The sequence below is a fragment of the Pelodiscus sinensis genome, chromosome 2 (genome assembly GCF_052426305.1).
Source record: "Pelodiscus sinensis isolate ZL-2025 chromosome 2, ASM5242630v1, whole genome shotgun sequence".
NCBI lineage: Eukaryota > Metazoa > Chordata > Testudines > Trionychidae > Pelodiscus > Pelodiscus sinensis.
Genome location: NC_143053.1, coordinates 102242963 through 102270103, shown reverse-complemented (window position 1 = coordinate 102270103; position 27141 = coordinate 102242963). Strand labels below are relative to the sequence as shown.

The following is a 27141-nucleotide window of genomic DNA, read 5'->3' as shown; positions in this document are numbered from 1 at the left end:
TTTGGATGGTTACTTGATTACTAATGAAACAACTGTGTAGTAATATCAGAATATAAACAATCTATTTTTTGCAACATTTTCTCATGCTGTGTGCAACCATCCCCAAAAAGGCAGTTGTGTTATAAGCAGTAGGAAATATAAACCACAAAGCATTAAAGGCTGTGATTCATGCAAACAAAAGAATACTTTAAATCTACTCTGCTATTTCTTCCTCTTCCCAGTGGCTTTTTATTTTTGTTTATTTTCTGGCGGAGGGAAGGAAGGGTTTTTCTTAAAAAAAAAGAAATAAAAGAAAAATGTTTGTTATTAAAATGGTTTCCTAGTTATACCATAAAAACAGGCACTGGCAATAAAGAAGAACTAAAATGAAATATGTATATATCATGCTGCGATGCCCCATTTACTCTTCTCACCTATGAGAAACAACTCAGCAAAAAGAAAACAAAAACATTGTGTGTGTATATACAAAGGCATACATATACACATATAGAGCCCCCACTCTGTCTTAGGAAGAAATAGCAATTATGAGAATCATTTTGGCACCACACCAAGAACAAATGTCATGCTGAAAAGGGAAAAACAACCATTTGAAAATGTTGTAAGTTTTTTAGCTGCATTCTCATTGGCAAACACCAGAGAAAACACTTAGATCGTATTATGAAATGAGGTGGAATAGCAACCTGAATAACTGCTGTTAACAACAACTCTGTACAGTAATGGCTATAAACCCTGAAGTAAATTTAACTGGACTCCTGGGTATGAGAGACTGTATTTTTGAAAAAAGATATTACATGAGAAATCTGAGTATCTCACATTTTCAAAATGGAGATGTTTTGAATGTGCATATTCCCTCCAGTACTCCAAACCTCAGTAAATATATATGCATTAAAATTAAACCAAACTTTCTTCTATAAAGCAGTACTAGCACAACATAAAATGGTATTACTCAGTGATCACCCATTAAAGTCTTTATGACCAATATTCACAAGTAGATAATTGTTATATTATTACAGTAACAATTAGACAAAAGACAAAATGGTGAATAATTTAATAACACCCGTTCTTGCACAACTTTTTTACCCAAGGGCAAAAATTACCCACTATTATGAAAATGTACCAGAAGCTGGCTCATATTAGTAGCCCTGTATGTTAATAAACAGAAACATTTATCTTCACATGCTTGAAAGGAAATTCAAGTGATTTCAAGTAATTGCAGCTTGAGGGCTACTGTCAATCAGAGGCAGGAGAGCAATGTCCTATCCCCTGAAGGTCCTTCCAATCAAGATAACTTCACAGCCAAGATAATTCAAACCAATTTCCCTAAATTACATGTTGTTTTCCCCTCAAAGTATAATTAACACAATGTCTCCTACTGAAGAAAATGGGAAGTTACCTGAATAAAAGAAACCCAAATCCTTGGATGTTAATTTCTATTTTTATTCTGGAGAGTCCACTTATCTTCAAAGTGGGCCAGATCTGCAGATTTTATTGCTCAAAGGAAGGAAATTTTCAGATAAACGGGAATAAATGTTCCTATTCTTCATTGTATAAAGCTTCACATATCCATTGCAATAGAATTTTAAAACCGTTTACTTCTTAGGTGGGAAGCAAGATGATCCCTTAAGGTCATGCTCTAAGACTATGAGACTGAGAGGTTGTTGCCTTAAGAAATTATTTCTGTGCTAGGATTTGTGCACTTTCTTTCGCATGCTGATAACATTTTACAATAGAAACTAGACTTTGCTTGGACACTTATATGTAGAGATTAGGACCCTACAGGAAGAATTCAAGACTATGTTCCACTTTAACATGGTGATTACACGAAGGACTTTGCATTATTAAATAGCATGTAATTCTATTGGTTGACTTTAAGGTCCATGACAATGACAGTTACCTTATCCAAGTCTCCATTCTGAAGCCATCTGGGCCCAGATAGCATTTCTTTTTTCTTCAGTAGCAGGTCTATTCTAAGAGACAGCTATTGGAATGCCCAGACTTCCAATGAAGTTAGCCAGATTTGAGAGCCATATCCTTCACATCCAGAAAAAGGCTAAAAACAGTATTACTTATGCTCTCTCCTTCATATGCTTATCCTTAGCACCACTCCAGGGCCTAGTGATTCAAAAGGGTCCAAGGCTCCTGGCCGCTGCTACTGTGGAGCCCTGTGAAGTATTAAGGGTTGGTTGTGGGGTGAGGCCTGAGCAGAGCTGAAGCCTGACTGTTCCCAGCCCTTTCGTCCCACATGAGCCCACATCTTGCCCAGGGGCCTGGAAATTCTGTTGGCCTACCCGGATGGGGTCACAGGTCTGACAGGCCAAATTTGGTCTGCAAGACTTTGTCACCTGCCCTCAAATGTGTCCAAATCTGCTCCACAAATGCCATGCCAAGGAACCACCATCTTGATTTAAAGTGCAAAGACACGGTATGCAGAGGCTTCCATTTCATAAAACTGCCATTGGTTGAGCAGGACACTGGCTGTGCAGATATTGTTTTGCTATTTGCATCATCCAGCTGAGCAAACATTCAAGTCTGTCTGTGGGTAGCAGTCTTATCAACAGAGCGACTTTTCTGCCTGAAATGGTAGGAGCCTGTATTAGCTGTTTCTGAGATTGGAATCTTCAGTGTCTTTTAGGCACCTTAAAGAAGATGTCGGCTTTTCCCTTATGCCACCCTGAATACTCTCTTGGTACTTGTGATGCAGTTGACAAAGCCCTGAGGCTCCACTGCTGAAGGCCTTGTGGTCCCACTCTACCCCACCCCAGAAAGATAATAGAAGGTTCTCCACTCAGGTTAGAGTAGCTGTAGGAGAAGTGGCCAATTAGGGGCCAGGAAGGCCATATAATGGGAGCTGCAGGACTAGAGTAAGTCAGTTCCTCTGGAGATCTCAAGATGTATAGATCAGATGATTGGTTGGCTGAGAGATGGACAGCACTGTGGATAACTCTGTGGGGAGAGCTTATTGAACACTGCTGGGCTATATTGGGATTCTGAGAAAGCCCTGAGGTAAGGACAAGGACACTGCCTCCAAGAGGGAAAGCCCTGGGGCATCACTCTCTGTCAGAGTGGGGAACAGATTCAGAGGGACACTATAGAAGGTACCGAGATGGGCCCCTGGTAAATGTGTATCCTGGAAGGAGTTTGCGTACTTAGCACACCAGGTGTGTGACAGGGCCAGAGAGCTGAATTGCCAAAGAGGTTTTGAAACAGCAGGGAGTGCAAGCATACATTTGGCCAGAGGAGGCACTCATGAGAGGTGAGTGTCACCCCATTACAGTACTTGATAAAGAATCAACCTATGCCACTGTCTCTGAGTTGTAAATTCCTGGCTGACCACATTCCCACAAAGGTAATGGCTGGGAATCTCAACCAGATAGAGGAACAGTTTTGCATTACTTTTCCCCTGATTTGGACATGACAAATTATGACTGGGTGCAAAACCAGCGCCTGGTCCATGCTGATTTTGCTGAGGACTCTGTGTAGGAGCGGGAAGGGCGGGAACACGTAAAGGAGAGGGGTGTCCCACGTAATCGAAAAGGTGTCTCCGAGGCAATGTTTGCCCAGAGCTGCTCTAGAGCAGTAAAGGTGGCATTTTCTGTTGTTTTTTGTGGCAAAGAGATCCACATCTGGGTGACCCCAGCGAAGGAAGAGTGGGGTGAGGACCCGTCTGTCAATCTCCCATTCATGTTGGTCTTGGAACGTATGACTTAGGGCGTCTGCTGTGACGCTGAGTACTCCTGGAAGGTAGATGGCTAAAGGGGTGACCCCATGCATCAGGCACCAGTTCCAGAGCTTCATAGCTTCCGAACACAGGGAAGGGGATCGAGCCCCGCCTTGTTGGTTGATGTGGTACATGCAGGTGGTATTGTCCATCATGATTGTAATGGACTTGTGAGCTATGTACTGACTGAAATGTTGGCATGCATATCTGACCGCTTGCAACTCGAGGAGGTTGATGTGGAAAGTTTGCTCCTTGAAAGACCATTTGCCTTGGGCTGTGATGTTTCCTAAATGGGCCCCCCATCCCATGAGTGAGGCATCTGTTATAACTATGAGAGAGGAAGGTGGACGGTGGAAAGGAACACCGTGTAACATGTTTTGCGGAATTGTCCACCAAAACAGTGAGTTGATGATGCGTGGTAGGATAGTTACGGGTTTGGAAAGTTGGTCTCTGGAAGGCTTGTAGACCGTTGCGAGCCAAGACTGGAGCGGTCTCATGTGGAGTCTGGCCAATTTGACTATGGAGGTCATGTGCCCAAGGATCTTGAGGCAGTCGCGGACTGTGACAGTAGGAACCGACTGTGCCTCAAGGATGAGGTTGCATATGGTAGCAAACCTGTGCTCGGGAAGCATAGCTGTTGCTGTGACTGTGTCGATGACAGCACCTATGAACTCTAGCCTCTGTGTTGGTAAGAGGGTGTATTTTGTGTAATTTATGTGAAATCCGAGGCTGATTAAAAGGGTTATTGCAGTGTCTGTCATGGCCTTGGTCTCATCAAAGGACACGCCTTTTATGAGGCAATTGTCGTGTCCCCCAAAAAGAGGAGACAATTCTTAGATGTAGTCTTAAGTGGAGCACAGGATGTGGTCCAAGAGGACCACTTGGTAATAGTGACCATAACATAATTAAATTTAAACATCTCTGTGGCAGGGGAAATACCACAGCAGTTCAACACTGTAGCATTTTAATTTAAAAAATGAGGTTTGTTAGCAGAAATTAAAAGGTACAGTGACAAAAGTGAAATCTCTGCAAGCTGCATGGAATCTTTTGAATACACCATAAGAGAGGCTCAATTTAAACGTGTACCCCAAATAAAAACAATAAGAGAACCAAAAAAAGTGCCATTGTGGCTAAACAAAAAAGTAAAGGAAGCAGTAGGAAGCAAAAAGAAATCCTTTAAAACTGGAAGGTAAACCCAAGTCAGGAAAATAGAAAGGAGCATAAATTCTGGCAAATAAAGTGTAAAAATATAATTTGGGAGGCCAAAAAAAAAAAAAGAGAACAGCTAAGCAAAGCTCAAAAAATTGCTACTACTTTTAGTATATCAGAAGCAGGAGGCATGCTAAATGACCAGTGGAGCCACTGAACAATAGAGATACTAAAGGAGCACTCAAGCACAATAAGGCCATTGCAGAGAAACAGAATGAATTCTTTGCATAAGTCTTGATGGCTGAGGATGAGAGAGAGATTTCCAAACCCGAGCCATTCTTTTTAGGTGACAAACCTGAGGAACTATCCCAAATTGAGGTGTCAGTAGAGGAGGTTTTGGGACAAATTGATAAAATAGTAGTAATCACCAGGACCAGATGGTATTTAACCAAAGGACACAAAAAGTAAGTATGAACAGAATGGAGAGAGGCAAAATGGCAGTGTCCTCCAAGAGTGTCTCAACATATTCATAAATGATCAGAAAAAGGGGTAAAAGATGAGGCGGCAAAATTTTGCAGATGATGTAAACTGATAAAAGTCACAAAAAAGGTCTCTCAAAACTGGGTGAGGAGGCAACAAAATGGCAGATGAAATTCAATGTTGATATATGCAAAGCAATGAACATTGGAAAACAATCTCTACTATTCATTTAAAGTGTTGGGGTCTAAATTAGCAGTTATTGCTCAAAAATCTTAGAATCACTGTGTATAGTTCTCTGAAAACATCTAATGTGCAGTAGCAGTCAAAAAAGCAAACGATGTTGGGAATCCTTAAGAAAGGAATGCATAATAAGACAGAAAATATCGTCTCTATATAAATCCATATTACACCACTGTCTTGAACATTGCATGGATGTGGTTGCTCTATCTTAAGAGATATATTAGAATTGGGAAAGGTTCAGAAAAAGAAAAACAAAAACAATCAGAGGTATGGAATGACTTCTGTATGAGGAGATTAAGACGACTGGGACTTTTCAGTTTGGAAAAAAAGACAACGGGGGGGGGGCGAGTGGAGATATGATAGAGGTCTATAAAATCATGACTAGCATGGAGAAAGCAAATGAGTGCTATTTACTCCTTACTATAACATAAGAATGAGGGATCACCAAATGAAATCAATAGACAGCAGGTTCAAAGTAAATAAAAATATGTATTTCTTCATACATTACACAACCTGTAGAACTCTTTGCCAGAGGATGTTTTGAAGGCCCAGACTATTAACAGGATTCAAAAAAAGAACTAGATGAATTCATGGCAGTTAGGTTAATCAATGGCTACTAGCCAGATTGGGCAGGGACGGTGTCTCTCACTTCTGTTTGCCAGAAGGTGAGAGCGCGACAGGGAATGGACCACTTGACGACTGGCTGTTCTGTTCATTCCCTCTGGTGCAACTGACATTGGGCACTGTTGAAAGACAGGATACTAGGATTGACAGTCCTTTGCTCTGACATAATATGGCCATTCTTGTGTTCTTCTATTTATAGCCTGAATAATTAAGAGCAGTGCATATTCCAATATATTATTCTCTGTGGACAGGGTTTCAAATCATTTGGTGTACTAGGGACATCGCAGAAGTGGACTGGAAATATCTTGGTGCACTAGAGCATAGGAACAAACAAAAACCTGCTGTTCTAGAGATATCTGGTAATAATGCAACAGACTCCATTCTCTTCCTTAGCAGGGCATTATCCCTACAGTCTCTCTAAGATAATATTCTTCATCTTTTCTTTTTCACAAGTGAGTGTCTCTCTTGCCAGATTTGCTTCCCTGCATATTCTTCCAGATTTGAATGAAGTAAGGTTAAACAGCAGCCCACACAAGACCAAAACAGAAATATTCAGATCTGGAAAAGGTAATCAGAACCTGCTTTGGAAGATCCTAGAGTCTAGGCTCCAGCCTGAACCTGAAAGTTTACACTACAACTGAATAGCCCCTTGGGCAGAATACCACAAAAGCAAGTCAGCTGGCATAGACACCTATGGCTGGCCTAACTGCAGTATCTAAATATCCAGACTGTCACAGCTAAACACAAGATCTAATACATAAATATACCATAAGCAGTTAGCATATATTCTAAGGGACTTTTCAAGGTGAAGTGTATTTAGCTGTCATACTGAGTGCCTTTTCTAGCCCTGAAAAACTCTCTCTCAAAAGCTTCTCTCTCATGGAAAGAAGTTGGCCCAACAAAAGATATTACCTCACCCACCTTGTCTCTTTAAGGTCTTTTACTGTAATCTTTACCTAAAGTTTCTGATTTTGACTCTCCTCAAGGGAATCCCATCCTAGAAGTAATTTGGATGGTATGATCATAAAATCAGGACTACGATGCATTACAGAGTGATGGTGAAAAACATACAGGTGCTGTATGGCATTATCCTGGATTCAGGTCAGGGCTTATACTCCTTCACTTTTCTTCTGCATGTAGTAGTTAGGAAATAAAAATGTTTCTTGCCCATTACTGAAATGCTGAGATGAAGGCAAGTCCTTCTGGAGTCACTCAGAAAAGAAAGGAACTGACCATTGTAATGTACAACCCACTAGTCTATAGCAATCTCCCTGAAACTTCAGACACCAAAGAACCTTTCTATGCATTCACTACAGTTTGTCCCCCGCCCCAACGTCCCTATAAAACAGAAAGATTAATAGTTTACAATGAGTTTAAATTTAAATTCAAACTTAGCAGTGCAATAGTGCAATGCCAGTATACTTTTATGCCACCTGATATTTCAAAAGTTTTACTGTAAGTTACCTCAATAAGGTATCTTTTTCAGAAGCCATTTAACAAAATTAAGACATTGAACCAGGTAATTGGTTTGGTGGTTAAGGGGAATGCAGTAGTATATGTGGACTTCAGCAAGCCTTGACACAGTCCAACATGACTTTCTTAGAGATAAGCTAGAGAAATGTAAGGCTTGGTAGAATTACCATGAAGTAGGCACATAATAGGTTGAACAACTGCAAAAAGTAACAACTAATCCATAAATAATTTGGCTAATAACTACAGACAGAATTTCCTGAAATACTTTACTGGATAAACACCTAAAAAAAAATACAAATAAGTATTTTCGGTATAAGAGCTGCCTCCATGAATCAGTAACAAAGACTATGGGGGTTGTATATGTAAAGCGTACTAACATGCTGTGCATTAACTGGTCTGTGTAGACCTTGCTGACATGCACTAAACTTCTCTAGTGCACTGTGTTGTTTCAACAAGGACTATGTTAAAATGCACAAGCAAACATTATAAAGAGATTTCTAGTTACAAAGAGGGAGTCTGCAACCTTTCCCTTCCCCTGAATGTTGGATATCTACATTAAAAAAAAAATCAAACTTAACAAAATAAACCCTCCAAAATGAAATTAATAAACCTTGAAAAACAGAAGCCCTGCCTGTATCTTAAAACCAGTATTCATGTACATGTCACTTCAATTAAAAAGATCAAAACAACCTATTATAATGCAGAAGCAAAATGCAGGACAATGTAGCACTTTAAAGACTAACAAGATGGTTTATTAGATGATGAGCTTTCGTGGGCCAGACCCATTTCCTCAGATCAAAAAAATCCTTTTTTGATCTGAGGAAGTGGGTCTGGCCCACGAAAGCTCATCATCTAATAAACCATCTTGTTAGTCTTTAAAGTGCTACATTGTCCTGCATTTTGCTTCAGCTACCCCAGACTAACACGGCTACATTTCTATCACTATTATAATGCAGCAATGCTGTCCAATTATTAAAGGATCAGAATGCCACATCTGAAGTATATATTCCTCTTCAATAAAGACCTATCCATGGACTTTGTCCCAGTATGTATAGAATAAATCAAAATTTATACACAAACAAATAGGATATTTAAAATTTCCCATTTCTACTTTATTAGAATAAGAAGATCCTTGACACAGCTGCGTACAAAACAGAGATAAATGTAAAAAAAAAAAAAAAAAGACAAGCATCTGTAAATCCGGGAAAAGAGGAATGTGAACACAAATTGTTTGCATTCTTATTTATCGTTACTTTCCTTGGCATTCTGTAACTAAAAGCCAGAATTCTGTAACTAAAAGCCAGAATTCTGCCCTTAAGATGCTTCATACCAACTTCAATGGGAGTTATATATCTACATATCTGAAAGGAAAGTTTGGCTCTTGCATCCTAGTTTCCCATAATCAATTATTCTTAGCACATTTATCACCCTCCCTTCTCAGAAGAGTGTTATTTTTCTTATATCAGAGGGGTAGCCATGTTAGTTTGGATCTGCAAAAGTGACAAGGAGTCCTGTAGCACCTTATAGACTAACAGATGTGTTGGAGCATAAGCTTTCGTGGGCAAAGACCCACTTCGTCAGATGAATCTGATGAAGTGGTTCTTTGCCCATGAAAGTTTATGCTCCAATACATCTGTTAGTCTATAAGGTGCTACAGGACTCCTTGTCACATTTTTCTCAAGAGACTGAGTTAACGCTGTCAGTGGTGAACTCAGTGAGAAATGTATATGCTTATGCTGACTTCCCATAAACAGAAATCTTCATGTTCAGCACCACAGCAACTATTTTGGAAATTGTATTTTACCTTAGCTTTAAAAAACAAAAACAAACTTATGTCTGTCAGCGAGACTACATTAAGGATGTTAAATTGTGGTTAATTGACTAGTTGAATAGTTGATGGAATTTCCATCGACTATTCGACAAGTTGATGTACATTTCAAAGGACGAATGTGGAAGTGTCTAAGAGCCACCACAGGGGCTCTTATACATTTCAAAGCAGACACGCTGTGTGCAGTCCAGGGCCAGTGGGAAGTCCCACTGACTCCGGGTTGTACACAGCGTGCCTGCTTTGAAATGTACAAGAATCCCCAGTGGGGGCTCTGGTGTATTTCAAAGCCATGGAGCCCAGGGTCAGTGGGGTACTAGAGTCCCCCGCTGACCCCGGGGCTCCATGCTGCACTGCATGCAGCATGGAGCCTGGGGTCAACTGGGGGCTCCCCAGCTAACTCTGGGTTCTGAGTGGCATTTCCCAAGAACCCGGGGTCAATTGACCCTAGGCTCCACGGCACTACCCCTAGGAAACACTGAAGCAGCGTTCAAAGAGGCAGCACCACACAGCTGATCCCCGGCTCAACTGTGCAGTGGCTGCCCCTTTGAAACGCTGCCTCAGGACTCCCCCAGCTGACTCTGGGTTCTGGGGAAATGCCACTCAGTACCCGGAGTTAGCTGGGGAGTCCCCAGCTGACCCTGGGCTCCACGGTGCTTTGGCATTATGTTGGGGTTTCAAAGTGGCAGCGGCACATAGCTCAGCTGTGCGGTGCTGTCGCTTTGAAGTACACCTTCTTTCCCTTATCTGATAGAGGCAGCAAGGGAGGAGGGAATTGACTAGCTGACAGACTAGCGATTGCTTATCAAATAGTCAACTAGTTCTTAACATCCTTAGAATACATTAGAACAAAATACATATATTCAGGGCTTGCTGAACTGCGGCAAGCCCTGCTCGCCAGCCGTGCCGTCTGGCGATCTTGCATGTACAGATCACCCGTACCCGGCTCTTCCGGGTTGCAATCTACTCGCCACAGGCATTATTTGTTGAGCCCTGAATATATTAGTGCTAACATTACTATATTATCATTGCATAACATCTGCAGAAAGGGAAATGTTACTGTACAACAGGAGTGAAATGTGCAACACTGGAGTGAGTGCAATCAGGATCTTTTAAGTTTTGATACACTGAGTAAGCCTGCTTCTTTAAAGAATAGTCCAAGTCAGAATGTAGATTACACTAAATGGACTATTAATCTCATCCCCAGGGAACAATATGTTTACGCAACAGATTTATCACAATTTAGTACTTTTTGTTTTAGTGACTCATTGATTTATAATGATCCCGTTACTGCAGTCAGAATAGAAGTACATTGCTCCAGCTATATACAGTTTGTGCAGATCTGCCTATCCTATGACTGGGTCCAGTAGTCAATTTTTTTTTTTTAAAAAAGAGCTCCATAAAAACAAACAAACCCGAAAGAGGCTAGATTCTGAAGCCTACAATTACTCACTTCTGCAGTAAGGCATTACACTGGTTTGGACATGATCTTTTTGTCAGGATGTGTCAGCTATATCCAGCATTCTCTTGACACTTCTGTGATGAAGTGATATGTAGATATTTATGCTCAGGGACAGATCTTAACCTCACAGTTGCTTAATCACTGAATGGACAGAACACTAGCTACAGCTGCCATACCATGGTATACAAATTGAAACCAACATGCACTGTATTGTATCCAAATTCTTTTAAAAAGATCCGACATTAAAATGAATACTGGTAGCCTCAATTATTTCATTAAACTAGCAGTAGGGCTGTGCCCAAGAAGTCAGTCACTTTGGAAGTACACAGTGACAGCAGTTTCTTCATAACAGTAGGGGGCTCCCGCCCAAGGGCTCTTTATAACCCATACCTAAGCAGAGTGCAAATGATTTTGATAAATGCTGATGCAGTAATTAGGATTCCTGCAGTTCCAAGAAGTTCATGCCAGAAAGAAAAAAGCTGACTGGATAATTCAGTAAAATATTCCAAGACATACAACTCTGACCAAAAAATGAACACTGTAAAACCAAGCAAGGGAACAATATATTTCTTTTAAAAATGGCTCAGTTAAGCAAGCAATTTTATCTTTGTGAAATATAAAAATCAAAATACTTTGATGGTACGTGTGTGAAAAAAGTTAGATTTTTCCACAAGATACTAATTAAATATTAACAGTGCATGTTATAAATATTTAGTTTATAAATAATCAAATCTATTTAACAGCCTTGCCTTGCATTTTAAATACCAAACATTCTTAACACATTTTCAGTTTAAAGTTTTAATTCATCTACTACAGACTGGTATAATGCATGTTTTCTCAAGTAAAAGTTTTGAAAAATACTGTTTACATTAAAGCACACTGGAAAAATTAGAATACTTTAATACAGAACAAGTAAGTTAAAGAACACAGATGAACAGACAACTACTGTAAATCAGGGGAACAGACATGCTGGAGTTAATCTGTTTCAACCGAATAGGATAACAAACAGATACAGTTATTCAGACCTCAGCGGTTCAGAAGCCAAATCAAAAAAGCCATCATAGTGTGGATTCATTGTTTTATTTACTATACATTCCTCTCAGCCAAACAACAAATTATAGAATATTTAATCTGTCAGCATAACCAAGCAGGATGCTTTTACTAATAACTTAGAGAGAAACTAAGGATGTTAAGGACTAGTTGACTATTTAACAAGCAAATGCTTATCGGATAGTTGAGTCGACTAGTCAATTCCTCCCCCTACTCTTGCTGCCTCTATCAGACAGAGGCAGCAAGGGGGCAGAAGAGGGGGTACTTCAAAGTGGGCTCCGTGTGGCGCTGCCCTTTTGAAATGCTGCCTTGGGGTTTCAAAGCAGCACTGCAAGGAGTTGACTCTGGGCTCCTTTAAGGGCTAGTGCTGCATGGAGCCTGGGGTCAGTTGAAATGCTGAGGGAGCATTTCAAAGGGGCAGCACCACAGAGCTGATCTCCTGCTGGTCTGGGATCCCCGTATCTCTGCATTTTAAATGTAGCATGAGCCTCTGGGCTCTTTACTACATTTAAAATGTAGAGGCACGGTGGTCCCAGAGCGAGCGTCCACTTATCGACTAATTGTGTAGTCGATACAAATTGTATCAACTACACAATTAGCAAAATACCTGTTCCTTAACATCCTTATTTCTTACCAAGTAGAAATAATTTATGACAGAACTGCCTTCCAAGAGTTTTTGTGAAGGTGCAAGTTCGGTAAAGCTGATAATTGCTCAACTACACTAAAAAGATCTTCAGAGGCTGCCCTAGCTGTGATTTTTGATTTGGGCAGTGCATTGCAACGGAGAGTGAAATGTGGGAATAAAAAAAAAATGTATTTCTTGCAAAGCCAATAATTACTTGTACAATCCAAAACCAAGAATTACAACGATATCAGTTTTAATGGAACTTTCCACTAGGGATGTGAATGGTTAACCAGGAAGCATCACCCTTACTGAGTGATGGTTACCAGTTACAATTAACTGGCATCTTGGCTTCGACAGGAGTTCTAGACTGAAGAGTCCTTACAAAAATATCCCAAAACAGATTAATGTGCCTGAACTATAATTTTGGAACTCAGTGCAAGGCATAATCCCCCACATTGCAAGTAGGGATGTAAACTGCTATTTAAAAAGTTAAATCGGTTAAACACAATGGCTGTGTCTAGACTGCATCCCTTTTCCGTAAAAGGGATGCAAATTAGACAAATCGCAATTGCAAATGAAGTGGGGATTTAAATCCCCCCCGCTTCATTAGCATAAAAATGGTTGCCACTTTTTTCCGGCTCGGAGCTTTGCCGGAAAAAAGCGCCAGTCTAGACGCGGATCTTTCAGAAAATAAAGCCTTTTCCGAAAGATCCCTTATCCCTCTTAAAATGAGGGCTAAATAAGGGATCCCTTAAAATAAAAAGGCTTTATTTTCCGAAGATCCGCGTCTAGACTGGCGCTTTTTTCCGGCAAAGCTCCAAGCTGGAAAAAGCGGCAGCCATTTTTATGCTAATGAAGCGCGGGGGGGGGGGATTTAAATCCCTCCTTCATTTGCAATTGTGATATGTCTAATTTGCATCCCTTTTATGGAAAAGGGATGCAGTTTAGACACAGCCAATGTTTAACTAACTGGGGAGCAACCACCCACCCACATAATGTTTACCAGGTGATGCTTATCATCCCTATTTGCAAGGCTAACTTGCATTGTCTGACAATTCCAATGAACTCTGGGGATGCAGAGCGAGCTATGTCCAAATACAGAGAAGTGTTTTCTGTACAGAGATGGAATGAAGACAGTTGCAAGATGCTCCATACTCATTTAAAACCAGAACTTTTTTCCAGCTGCTTTTGTTAATGAAAGGGCTTCACATGTTTATATACTGACATTTAAAAAATATGTTCATGCTTTGTTTCAACACTGAAATTAAGATTTTTTAAAATTCCAATACCATGACATTTATGAGAAGAGGCCATGAATTTGGTGGAGCCTTGTGTATAAGTAAGCTCAAGGCAACTATCATTTTACAGTAGACACATATCCATCTCATCCAATTACTATTTTAAATTAACTAAGGGGCTAGTATTCACTGAGATAACTTTCACTAAACTGTGTGAGGAAAATGCTGACCCTTAATTCACAGCATATTAAGTATTGCTACTAATCTGGAACACATCAGGATTAAGAAGACTAGTCACTATTTATAATATACTTAGCAGGATGAAAGAAATGGAGACATTGATAAAATGGACCAAATGAATTAAAACATTTTGTTTACATTAACTTTTGTATAAGGTGTATGTACAAATACTTGTTTGAAAGAATTAAATATTAAGAGAATGTTTCACTCAACTGAATCACTGTAAATACTTAAATCTACTTGGCTATAAAAATGCATATTACGTGATGCATTGTTTTGAAGATTATGGGTTAAGTTTTTCACTGGTGTAAATTAGTGTAGCTCCACTGAATTTGGTAGAAGATGGAGAATTGGGTCTAAACATGGTCACACATGATGGAGGTGCCACTCCATGGGTTGCTAAAGCCAGTCCCCTAAAGATGCGGCTGAGGGAAAAACTTCTGACACTGGTGCATGTGATGAGGACACACACCAAATATGGAATGGACATGAGTAGGCACTTGAAGTGAAAGGTTTACCCAACAGGTAGGCTGCACAGTTATTCAGCATATGGTAATTTCACAGAGGGCTCTGATAAATGAGAAAACAGTGGAGCCAAGTAGAAGTTTGACATCTCCTTCCTCCAGGAGAAAATCCATAACTGGGCTTCCCTATAAATCTGATAAGCCATATCATCCAGGCTATCTTCTGAACTACAATTCTGAAAGAGGGCTGCTGACAAATGGGTTAAACATCTGCTTGATTATCTTCTGCTCCCATTTCAGTCTGGCATAGTTGTGAAATTAGGGATGCTAATTGCATTTAATCAAGTAATGACTAGTCGATGTATTAAGAGCCACCAGGCTCTTAATATATTTAAAAGGCTGAAGTACAGCAGGGGGGACTGGGCATGAGCCAGGAATCAGCTGATACCTGGCTCACACCCAGTCCCCTCTGCTGCGGCTCTGCCTCTCCTACCCCCCATGGAGACAGTGCTGGGGGAACCGGTTTTTAAGATGGCTCCCCCCCCCCCAGCACTGGCTCCTGCTCCCCCCCTTGCTGTCTCTTAGAAGCAGCCGGGGGAAGGAGGAGAAGGAGTGACTAGTCCAGTCACTACGCGACTATCCGATAAGCTTAAGCTTATCAGATAGTTGACTAGTTGCTTACATCCCTAGTTGTGATATCACCACTCAGGTTACAGAGTGGAAAGTGGGGAATTTTTTCCCAGAAGGACTCAGCTTGGACAGCAAGAGAAGTGAAGTATATCAAAGTCACCTTCTGCAGCTGATACTAGGAGACAAAAGAACAACTAGGAAGGATTGCTTCCCTGGAGGCTGATAATGGAAAGGGATGGAAAATCCTGGCTTTGATAGCTTATTTTACTTAAAAATGAATTTTCATTATATAAACTTGTCTGAACCTCATGATGAGAGCTACTGTTTACAGGTGAGCGTGAGGGCTATGAATAAACATGGTAACAAAATATGGCTTTTTTTTAAAAAAAAAAAGTGGCTTTAAGGGGTAAAAATCAGAAGAAGATTGCTGAGGCTGAAAGCTATCCTTCAGTTGCCTGATAAATCTCGATGGAAACAGCCAAGCAAAAACCATTGCAGGCAAATGTGAAGCCAAGTTCCATCACCGATCAAATTATGTGTGAATGGTGGTCTCAATTTATTTCCAAATGAAAACCCCCTGAATAACTGGTACTTATGTTGTTTAGAGAAGCCAAAGACTGTATGTATCTGGAGACTGAACTACTCTTTTGGTCTTTGAGTTGGCGCTACACAACAGGAAAGAGGAACATTCAATGGTATGAAAAAAACATGTTATAACAAAGTGCTCAAGTCGAAAAAATTCTTTGGATTATGGAGCCACAGCAGTGACTATCATTAAACTTGTATCCCAGGATAGCCTTGATTTGAACCCCCCAGTACTCCATCCAAAAAGCTGGTTTACCAGATGAAAATTTCTCAGGGGCGGCACTGCAGGACCAACCGGGCAGCACCCCAGCTGCTCTGCCCCACGGCTTCCCCAAGTCCACCGCTGCTGAAACTGACGAGTGGCGGACTTGGGGAAGCGGTGGGCAGAGCAGCTGGGGTGCTGCCCGGTTGGTCCCGCAGTGCTGCTCCTCACTCCCTTGCTCAGTGCCTGGCAGCACCCCAACTGCTCTGCTCCGCAGCTTCCAAGTCTGCCGCTTGTCAGTTTCAGCAGCTGCAGCGGCGGACTTGGGGAAGCGGCGTGGAGCAGAGCAGCTGGGGTGCTGCTGGGCGCCGAGCGGGAGAGGTGAGGGGCGGCGCTGAGAGACCAACCCGGCAGCAACTCAGCCGCTCTGCTCTGTGCCGCTTCCCCAAGTCCTCCGCTGGTCAGTTTTAGCAGCGGCAGCAGCAAACTTGGGGAAGCAAAGCAGAGTAGCTCCAATTGTCTGGCTGGCCAGAGCACTTCCAGGTTCCAATTGGTGCCAGACTATCGGGAGTGCCGGACCACTGGATGCCGGACAATTGGAGTTTTACTGTAGTTTTAAGTCTTGAAACTGTTCCATTGTTCAAATAAAATGAAGATGTTGTGGGAGGGGCTTGATCAGGCAGCATGAAGAGGACCTTCAAGTGGCTTGGCCAATCACATATAGGACTTTGAAATTAAGGACTGAGTGATTCATTCAATGGGTAGCAAGCATAAAAATTCTAAATCTGTTTTATTCTAATGCTCAAATTTAGAAAGTGAGTTTGCTTGGTGATACTTTAAAATATTGCAATACTGATCTCAACAGATGTTTCTATAATCTTAAATCGTATATTTTTCTATACAAGCGTTCACACCTTGTAGTTCAGTCAGAATATTCAGAAGCAATTAAACACTTTTATGAAGTGCTTTTAAGAAATGGAAGTCTAAACAAAAAACTACAGAAAAGATATTTTTCAAACAGAATGAGTTATCAATAATACATAGTAATCAACTGAAGAGAAAATATTCTCAATGTAATGTGTGCCACAAGAGAAGCCAGAACTAATAGAAAGCTGCAGAGAACACACAATTGTTTGAAATGTACCTAGAAATGAAGTTTTTCTGAGAAATGACCAAGCAGAACACTAGAATTAATTTAGCTATTTCAGAATAAAAGAACAGAAGATAACTTTAAAGTTTCAATGTTTCATTAGTGTGTTACTTTTATCTTTGCAATTTAACACAACACAGTTATTACAGGCATTTCTGTCATCTCAGGGCACTCCGAAATTCTTTCCATCATAGAAGAAATCTGGTTCATTATCTGAAACATTAGACCAATCTCCTCTGTATTATGCTTCCAGCACAATCAGTACTTCTCCCTACAGTTCTCCCCACAAAATTATTATTCCAAATTCTGCTAAAAAATGTCAGAACAGAAATGATGATGCTTTATACTCCTAATACCTTTAAATATCATAACTGGCTTAACCAGAAATATTAAAAGCATAGGCAAGCTATTAAAAGCATAGGTAAGGAGGAACAAGTGACAATAATAAATTAATGGTTGCTTTGGACTGGGTAAGAGACAACACTTCCTTACAAAGGCTTAAGCTTTGCACAGAATCACATTTGTTCTTCACAGCATTGCCAATTCAAGTAACCTCATCATGAAGTTACTATGGAAAATTCAAGCAATTGAAGATTAGCAAATTATGTCATCTTGTAGTCTTCTTCATGTTACCTGAAGAAACATGAAACAAGACAAACTCATGCACAGAAGCAGGAAAGCAAGCAAGGTTGTCCAGATTCAGAAAAATAGCTAGTTATCACACTTAAAAGCAGCTTGCTGTTGTCACACCATCACCATTCAGTCCTTACTCTGCACGTGTAAAAATATGGAAGTGTGAAGAGTGAACAGAGCATTTAGAAGAGTCACTTCAGAGATGGTCCAAGTAATGAGTCAAGAAAGTTTTTCTGAGAAATGATTGAAAATAAAATTCTACCCTAAGGTATCAAAGTAAGCTACTTCACTTTCAAGGCTCTTTATAGCCTATCCCTATCCCCCCTATCATCTCTCTTTCATGTCTACTTCCACCTATGATGCCTGCCTCCACCTTGCACTTGTTACATTTTCCAAAATGGTTGGAAGGAACTCCCTATAGATACTTGCAAAACTAATGCATTATTCTCATTCAAAAATGTAAACCCAAACAATCTTTTTTTGCTGTGGTGCCTACAAAAAGCTCAATAGCTAGACTAGTGATGTACCTGGCTGACCAATGAAACTATAGTCTCTCCCCCTCCCCCCCACCTCCCTTCACCATATCTCGGTATCTGTCATCTCTTGTGTTACACTTACATTTATTATAACTGACTTATTAGTTACAAAATTCCAATTCCAGTGCTACATTGTAAGCACAGTAAAATGACTGTTCTTGTGCTAAAGAACGTAAAATGTGATAGCAAAAAGGTTTGGCTTAAACTTAAATGCAAGATGTAGGCCTCAGACAGGCCAGGCAGCTTTATTAACTTAGCTCCAGCTCTGTTTGATGTTAGCATAGTGAAGTGCAGAGATGGAACACTGTAATGCATAGTAATGCTAGTGTTAGCTAATGCGTTGTAATAGAGAGAAAGAAGTTAGCATATTGAAAAACCTTATAACCTTGTGATTAGAAGTACTCTCTTCTGTCCCACGCTGCAATTATGCTAAATGTATTGTTTGTGTGAATCAGAGAAAGGATGTTTGAGAAAAGATAAGTGTGAAGGTTACTGCATGCCCAAATGGTCAGAGGAGGAGCAGAGAACTCAGTCAGACACCAAACGAGTCATCAATTAAGCTGAACACTTTGAAGACGGAAATTGGCCCGGGGCAGACTGACAAACCCTGAAGTCAGTGGCAAGGACCCCTTGATAGGAAACCAATCACAACTTTTGCCAGAAAGACGACACTCAGAAGAGGTCATCAGAATACCAATATCAGATGACTGTGAGAGCAACTTCTTCCCAATAAGCGTATGTCATAGGAAGATTGATTGTGATGCTGAATGACTAATTACGGCCTGACAAAACAAAATGCATAGACTTGCACAGAAGGAAAATCCTATAAAAGAAGGGGTGTCTTTTATGGTTCTTCAGGTTCTGTCCTGCTAAGACCAAGAGGAGCATCAGTCTGGACTGACAAGGACTTGGCTCCTTCCTCACACCTGACCTATCTGGCCAATAGGTTGGGCCGCGCAACAGACTGGTAAATTATTCCACCAGCACGACGCACGTACGTACGTACATACACACATATGTATGTACGTACGTACGTATGTGTATGAAAGTAAATGCATATGTTACTGTGTTATATTATTAATAAATGCAGCGTGTTGCCTTATCCCCCTGAAAAAGATCTCATGTGCTTCTTATAAATATAAGAGTACAGCATCTAGGACTATGCAGTCCAGGTCTTTAACTAGGGACCATAGGTACTATAAATAATTGATCATTTGTGAGAACCTGCAAACAAGTGTGATGTAAATGAGATTGTTCATTATACTCTTCATTCAAGCATGCAAAGGAAAAGGCAGACTCTTGACCAAGCTGCACGGAAAATATAACAATCTCTAAGAAAGCATTCTGAATACTCAAAGACCAGATGGAGTTACAAACAAGACCCATCCCAAATAATGTTTAAAAAAATATACTGCTAGTCTATGTTTGATATGTGATTCAAAACAAAGAGCTGGGAAATCCTAAATTAAAAGGAGATATTATTCTCAGTACATTTAAATGAATACACATCTTTTGTGCAGGTATTGATATCTTAACTTCTGACAATACCCTCAGATGACACATTCAGTTTTTAACTGTTCACTTTCATTACATTGTAATTAACATTGCCGTACTACCTTACATGAAGTTGCCTTATTTTTTGCATTTGAGCTAAATATTTTACCATTTAATACTCATTATTTTACGTGGCATTTTTAAAAAAGGTGTAAATTCAACTTAGAATATATATATTATAGCATCTAAATAGACATCAGATATACAAGTAAACCTAGAATTTTACAATAATCATCAAGAATAAAACAAGATATTGCTATTTTTAAAAAGATCTCTGTAGCTGGCATTTAATATGATCCTATTTTCAAAGGATTACCCCCGTACATCAATGACTAGGGTTTTGTCTACATTGGCATGTTTTGTCATTAAAAATTGCCTTTTGGGGACAAAGCAGTAAGTGCTTACACTGCAACGTGACTCTTGTGGAGAAAAACCACCCAGTTTTGGTGACAAAAAACTTCCAGCCCTGTGAGAGGCTTTTGTTCCTTCCTTTATTGCTGACAAAGAGCCAGAATGGACTCTGCTGTTTGTTTTGTTGAGACAACTGACTTCCACCAGTATCCAACAATGCCTGCCCTGATGGCTGTGCTTAAGTGTTTTGTGATCTCTGCTGCCCTGCAGGCATGTGCCCTGTTGGAAAGAAATGGGTTAAATACATGTTTGATTCATATGGTTGCCATTTTGGTTGAATCTCCATCTTGAATTGGCAAAAGGACAACCTGGCCTCCTCCTTGGTGTCCCCTTCTTCTCCATGCTAGAGTAAAAGTTGGGAACTCGGAGTGGCCAGCAACTGGAAAGTATATAGGGAAGTGTCTGTCACTCTGACAGTGCTCTGTGTCTCTGGATGCTGTGCAAGCAGATCATCTCAGTGGGGCACAGAGACCTCCCACAGTGAGCCAGCCTTGCTGAGAGCTAGAGCCAGGGGAGGTAACATCTAGAAGAAATCCTATATAGGGAGTGTTCACATACCACATTCAGGACAGCATGTCAAGAACGGAAGAAAGAAGACAGAAGATCGAGGGAAGTCTACTTACCTGTTCCAGAGCTCCTTGGAATCCAGTTCCTGGCATTCCTGTGTCCTCCCTGTGTCTACAGGACATGGTATAGTCCTTCCCTATTGTCTTGTTTCCCTAGTGTAAGAGTCCTGGCTCTGGGGTACATCCCCTATATTAATATCTGTGCTAATGTCCAATCCATTGTTATGATGTTGCAGGGAGTCCTAGTTTGTTTATTTGTGTTATGTAATAAAAATCTTATTGTTTTATCTAATCTGCCTACGTCTCAACTACACCAAACACCAATGATGGATCTGAAGGGGGGAGGACACTGCAGACCGCCCATCTTCTGACCAGTAAAATCACAGATCTAACTGTTTCAAGCTAACAGACCCTCCCCTTTCAAAATTCCGGGAAATACTGGACAACTGAGTGAGCTGCTCTGTTTAGGGAACAAAGAACAAATAATTGGACTGCTTCTGTTCTGCCCTGAATTACGAACACAGCGGCAGATGGACTGCTGCTGCAGTGGGAGGGCTGAAGAGTCTGTTGTGTAGCTTTGATATTCCTCAGCACAGAGAGCACACAGAGCTACAAGGAAATCCCAAGAAGAGCAGGGATCAGCTTTGCCTTCCCACAACACTGCATTGTGAGATGTTTAGTCACATTGCTTTGCTCTGTCAACAGGGTGCTAGTAACATGGCTGCGGAATGTCGACAATGGGAGGCAGAAAAACTGGTTGACCATTTTTCACTTTTGGTGACTTTTGTATGTCAACAGCACTTTTGTCATCAAACCTTCTCACTGTAAACATAGGCTAGATTTCAAATTCTAGAAGTCACCTTTACCATAATAGAAGAATCAATCCACATATACAACTCTCCATAAAACAGCTGTTTCTTTTTCCTCAGGCATATAATGCATGTATTACTGAACGCCAGTTACGTGAAGCTGAAAAGTAAACTATGGTTCCTTTTGAATGTCACACACTAACAGATGGATTGGTTTTGTAATTGGTAATCTTAAGAGATTTTAGGTCCTCATTTATATGAAATTTAGTGTGACAATATTTAATACTTTACATAACATTCATGCACATTTTCTGTTGTACCAAAATTATGTCGATTTGAACTACTTTATAGGTCTACTTCCATGAAAGTATTTACATGATCTTAGGTTAAAACTTTTTGTAGCACACAACTGTGTAATGAAATGTATTTCTAGGTCAATTAAAATATTTTAGTTTTAAGTTACTGTATCTTGGCTTCCCCTCCCATCAATAGTTACACGCACTCAGTAACATGCAAGTAATTTCACGTATGTACGTAGTTTAATAGAATACTATCATGTGTAACTGACTAATACAATAATACTGTTAGAATCCTGACAATTAGTTTAGCTCACCTCTTTATCCATACTCTCTAAATCCTCTTTACATAGTGTGTACAGTGGCATTGTCTCGGACATACTTGGCTGGCGTTTCCGTTTGGATGGACCAGGTTGATCTTCATTTTCACTTGCTGGTAACTCCTCTTCATCAAACAGCTGCTGCTGATGTGGTTGAACAACTCTGAAAAATTTCACAGGTCCCACGTGAGAAAAAAAATCAATTTGAAGTACAATTTCCATAGAACTGAATCAGATTCAACATGAAGTGTATGGTTATGGAAGAGCTACAGCTTCACTTAAGCACAGCTTGCCCTCCTTTGAATAACTGGAATAATCCAATGTATCTGGAATTGGAAAAATTCATTACCACATCGCCTCTCACTGTACTATTCTCCCCTCCCTCCCCCACAAAAACCTGCATATTAGTAATTGTCTATACCAATTTTAAAAAATCTATATGTTTAGAAGTTTATGAGTTTGTCTATGTGTCTTCCAGTCCATTTGTTCAAAAACTCCTAAACGGTAAGAGCTACGACCACCAAATCTGATGTGCAGTTTCCTCTTCTCCAAACTTAAAGCAAGGTCAGGGTTTGGTTGTTCCAAACTGGAAATGCCAGGAAAGGGACAGTTTTCCAAAACATGGAAAAAGAGGGAGATTGGGGCTGGGGCTGTTTGGATGGACGCTATACACAGTGGGCACTGGGAGCAGCGAGCCTGCAGGAGACCGCTATCTTGCAGAGCATCCCACTGGGGGCAGCTGTACCACTAAGGGAGTGTTCAGCAGGGTTGGGCCACCACCATCCTGCCTGCCAGCACACTAGTTAAGTAGCCCTCCTACCCCAAACCTTTCCTCCCTTTCTGGGCCTTGTCTGTAATGCTCAGAGGGTGGAGGAAAGGGGAGAAGAGAAAAACCCCAGTGGCCAAAGGGTGGGCTAGCAGAGAGAAAAGGCCCATACTGGGTGGGACCCTCCTCAGCCCCCAATCCTCGGTCTTGTATTCCCAAAGATTCCTGCATTGCCTCCCATATCTCCAAGGCCCTGCCGATTCCTGCACTCCCTCCTCCCTGCCAGCCCCCTGCCAGAAGGAGCCAGGCAGTGCTGAGTAAGTCTTCTAGTTATAAATATAGAAAGCTTGTCAAGGAACTGGAATGCTTATCCACAGTGTCACGTCTTTTACCAATACAATCCGAAGATGTGTGGATCAAGTATAGCATAAGCAGCCAGCTGCTAACACAATGTTCAAAATAGTTTTGTAGGTAGTGCTAGACTAGTGGAACTTTTGCTGGTAAAGATTTCTAGATAGGATAAGACCTATCCTCCCCAGCAAAGATAAGACCTTCCTCCCTAGCATTCTGAGAAAATGTTCATTACGTTAAGGATAACAGCTATTCTACATCTGTAAGATCTCTAAGAAACCATGCACACACTTTCATTAAAACACTAATATTGTAAATACATAGATTAAAGGACAGAAAGTAACAATTAAAAGTAGATTGATTGTTGATGGGCCAGGAGCTTTTAAAAAAAAAAGAGGAAAAGAGGAGGGATACCGGTTAAGTATAATGTTATAAACATTTATTTTTGACCATGAGGCCATAGACTAGCAATGGCAATAAATAAATAAATTAATGGAGATTGCCTATCTCCTAGAACTGGAAGGGACCTTGAAAGGTCATTGAGTCCAGTCCCCTGCCTTCACAGCAGGACCAAGTACCATCCCTGACAAATATTTGCCCCAAATCCCTAAATGGCCTCCACAAGGATTGAACTCACAACCCTGGATTTAGCAGGCCAATGCTCAAACCACTGAGCTATCCCTCCCCACCAAATCATTTTTGCTTGTGTGTCAAAATAAGGTAAACTTCACATTGCTCTCTAATGCTGATAAATAATGTGATTTATTCTGTCTACGACAGAGATGTCTTATTACAACACTGGAGACCACAGAAGGATTTGGAGATACTTTCATCTACATCAGGGCTGGGGAACCTAAGACTCAGGAGCCGGATGCAGCTGCCAGCTTGCCTGAATCCGGCCCCCATTTCTCAAGGTCTCCTCCCCAGCATTTGGGAGCCTGCACTAGTGCTCCAGCACCATCACCGCCCCGCAGCAAGACTGGAGCACACAAAATCTACTAGCCTAGCCCCCTCCGGGCTCTAGTATGCGTGGGGAATGTGAGGAGTGTCTTTCTTCTCAGTAGGGGGTCAGATCAGCAAGGGTTTGTTTTTTCTTCTTTTGGGGTTTTTTTTTTGCTTTTCACTTGTGCATGGCCCCTGACAGATTTTTCTGTGGGCCAGAAGCCCCTGACCCAAAAAAGGTTCTGTACCCCTGAGTTACATCACGGATAATACTGGGAGTTTGTGCTTTTAAAATCTTATTTTCCTGTATGTTGACTCGTCTGAACAAGAAATCAATGTTGTTTTTGTAAATTTAGTCAATGTGAAATGTTTGACAATCCTGGAAGGTAGAATGTATTTATTCAACTACACTGATAGCATGGGAAGATGTCAATATAAGGTACCTCACCTTATCCCAGAGACAATGCCATCCATAGGGGGACAACCTTCCCCAGATCCCACCTCTGCTCCACTCTGATCCCCCCACCTCCCCTTTCCTAAGCCCTGCCCACTTCCTACTCCGCCCCCATTACATCCCTTGCCCAAAATCTCCTCCCCCAAGCTTCGTGAGGAGGATTACTTGAGGACCTGGCATGGCTGCTGCAAGTCAGCCCCCCCTTGCGCACTCATCACAGAGATAGGAGCTGGAGCAACCCAAGTCTGCTCTGGTTCTCTGCCTTCCAGCACACCGAACTCTGCTTCCTGACACTGCAATGAGTACAGTGGAGCCCAACTCCTGTTGCTGCCCTATGCCAGGCCCTCCCAAGTAACTCCCCAGGACACCATGGGCCTCACAAGTCCTGGCCATTGGGCAATTGAGGCTGCAACCTTGGTGGCCCGGGATGGTTGCCCTTAACTGTCCTATTGACAGGACAGCTCTTCACAGAGGAGACAGAGATTGTATCCAACTCCATGGCTATTTGTCCCTCTCAGTCTCCAACAAGTACAAATTGGTATTGTTTGTGTATTACAGAAATGTGTTGCTAACAACCCCAGACTATATATTAAAACAGAGTTCTTAAAACAGCAAAAGAAAGCATGTACTAGTGCTACACTCCCTGAGGCAACGGCTGTAATAGGGTACACTGAAGTCTGTGAATTGGAGAATTGTTTGTTAACAGGTGCAGATCTCAGTGCTACAGGGCTGAAGCATACTGGCAAAGTCCACCACCAACTCTGTACACCAACTCAGATCCACTGTGTGTTTTAAAGAGAGTCAAGATGTTAAAAAGTGACATGAGTTTATTACCACTTATACTCTGCTTCAGTATTATATACTGATTGAAACAGAAAAACTGTATAAAACCATTTTACCGTAGAGCAGGGCTACTCAACACACGGCCCGCGGGCTTCACACAGCCCGCAGGTGGGAGCCAAAACAAAAACGAAGTCTATATAATGGTCTCCTGTTGATAAGGGTTTTAGTAGTTAAATTCCTGGACTATCATTGCTCATTAAAAGTGCTGTCATATGGGTGGAAATGGGGAAATATTGCATTTTATTAATAACAGCAGAACTGACTTAAATGGGGCCTGCATATTGTGTAATCTTGCCTTAACCTTTGTATGCATGCCCGTCAGTGTGAAAGAAGCTACTTGCATATATTTGCACATATATTTGCATGTATATGCAACCACACTTAAGTTGCGGCCCTCGGTATGTGCTGTGAGTATCATCGTGGCCCTTGGGGCTTCCAAAGTCGAGCAACCCTGCCTTAAAGCAAGGTGGGGCGGAAATACAATGTCAACCTGAGCTAACTGTTAGTTTTGGCCCACCAAAAGTTTTTTTAAATTTACACACACAAAATAATTAATTACCATATATATTCAAACATAGACCCAGTTGTTTATAAGTCGACCACCCAAATTTACAGAGAAAAAAAATGGTTAAAAACGTCACTGACCCATTTATAAACTGAATCCAGAGTAGAGACTTCCAATACCAGTGCTTCATGGTCAGCAGGCTCTAAGCTAAGCTTTTATCACTTAACACTAACAGTGAGCCTTTAACACTTCCTGGCAGCCAGAAAATCCTTCATCCTGCTCAGTGTTAAAATATGAAGTGCTATCAGTCAAGTGTTTTCAGTTAAAAGTCTGACAGCTGAGAGACTCCTGTAAGCAGCTAGCAAGTCCTTCAGTACACTCATAAAATGACTCCCACTCCTCACAGCGGTACTTTTTTCCCCCAAAAAAGTTGACTTATGAACGAGTATATACAGCAGTTTAGATGCTTTTGGTTATTACTGTGATTTTGTTTTTAAAGCAGGATTGACAAATTAACCTGTTCCTCCCATCATCTGAAGAAGTGGGCTGTGCCCACGAAAGCTCATGATACCATCTACATGTTTTGTTAGTCTATAAAGTGCTACTAGACCATTGGTTGTTTTATTTGATTTCTGTAGCTCTGTTCTGTCTCCAGGCTGCCCAACTATCCAAACTTGTAAGTGTGAAGGTCATATTTCAAGTTGTATTTCCACCCCCTTCCTTTCATTTCACTACCTCAAAGGAATCGTATGTTGACTCCACAGACATAAAAGTGAAAATAAGTATTGCTGTAGCACTAGCGGGAATTTTCAATGCAGTGTACTGATGCTTTTCCCCCAAAATACATATTTATTCAATAGCTGAGAGAGAAAGCTAGCTCTCAACCCCATCCTCGTCCAATAGTTTTCTCCTGCTGCCACCTAGGTTACTAATGTTAACATTCTAAGGCTGAGAAACATGGCAAGGAGAAAGAGGGTAGGCAGAATTATACTCACTGGAT

The 27141-nt window shown here is 41.0% G+C and overlaps 1 protein-coding gene across 2 annotated transcripts in view; it reads right to left on the bottom strand.

The window, feature by feature from the left end:
- The window catches only part of CTDP1 (CTD phosphatase 1), a 187060-nt gene that overhangs the window by 64352 nt on the left and 95567 nt on the right, over nucleotides 1–27141 (bottom strand). For both annotated transcript variants that reach the window (XM_075921112.2, XM_075921111.2), the window contains one exon: nucleotides 22278–22443. In XM_075921112.2, coding sequence (XP_075777227.2) covers nucleotides 22278–22443 — 166 coding nt within the window. The remainder of the gene's footprint in view (nucleotides 1–22277; nucleotides 22444–27141) is intronic.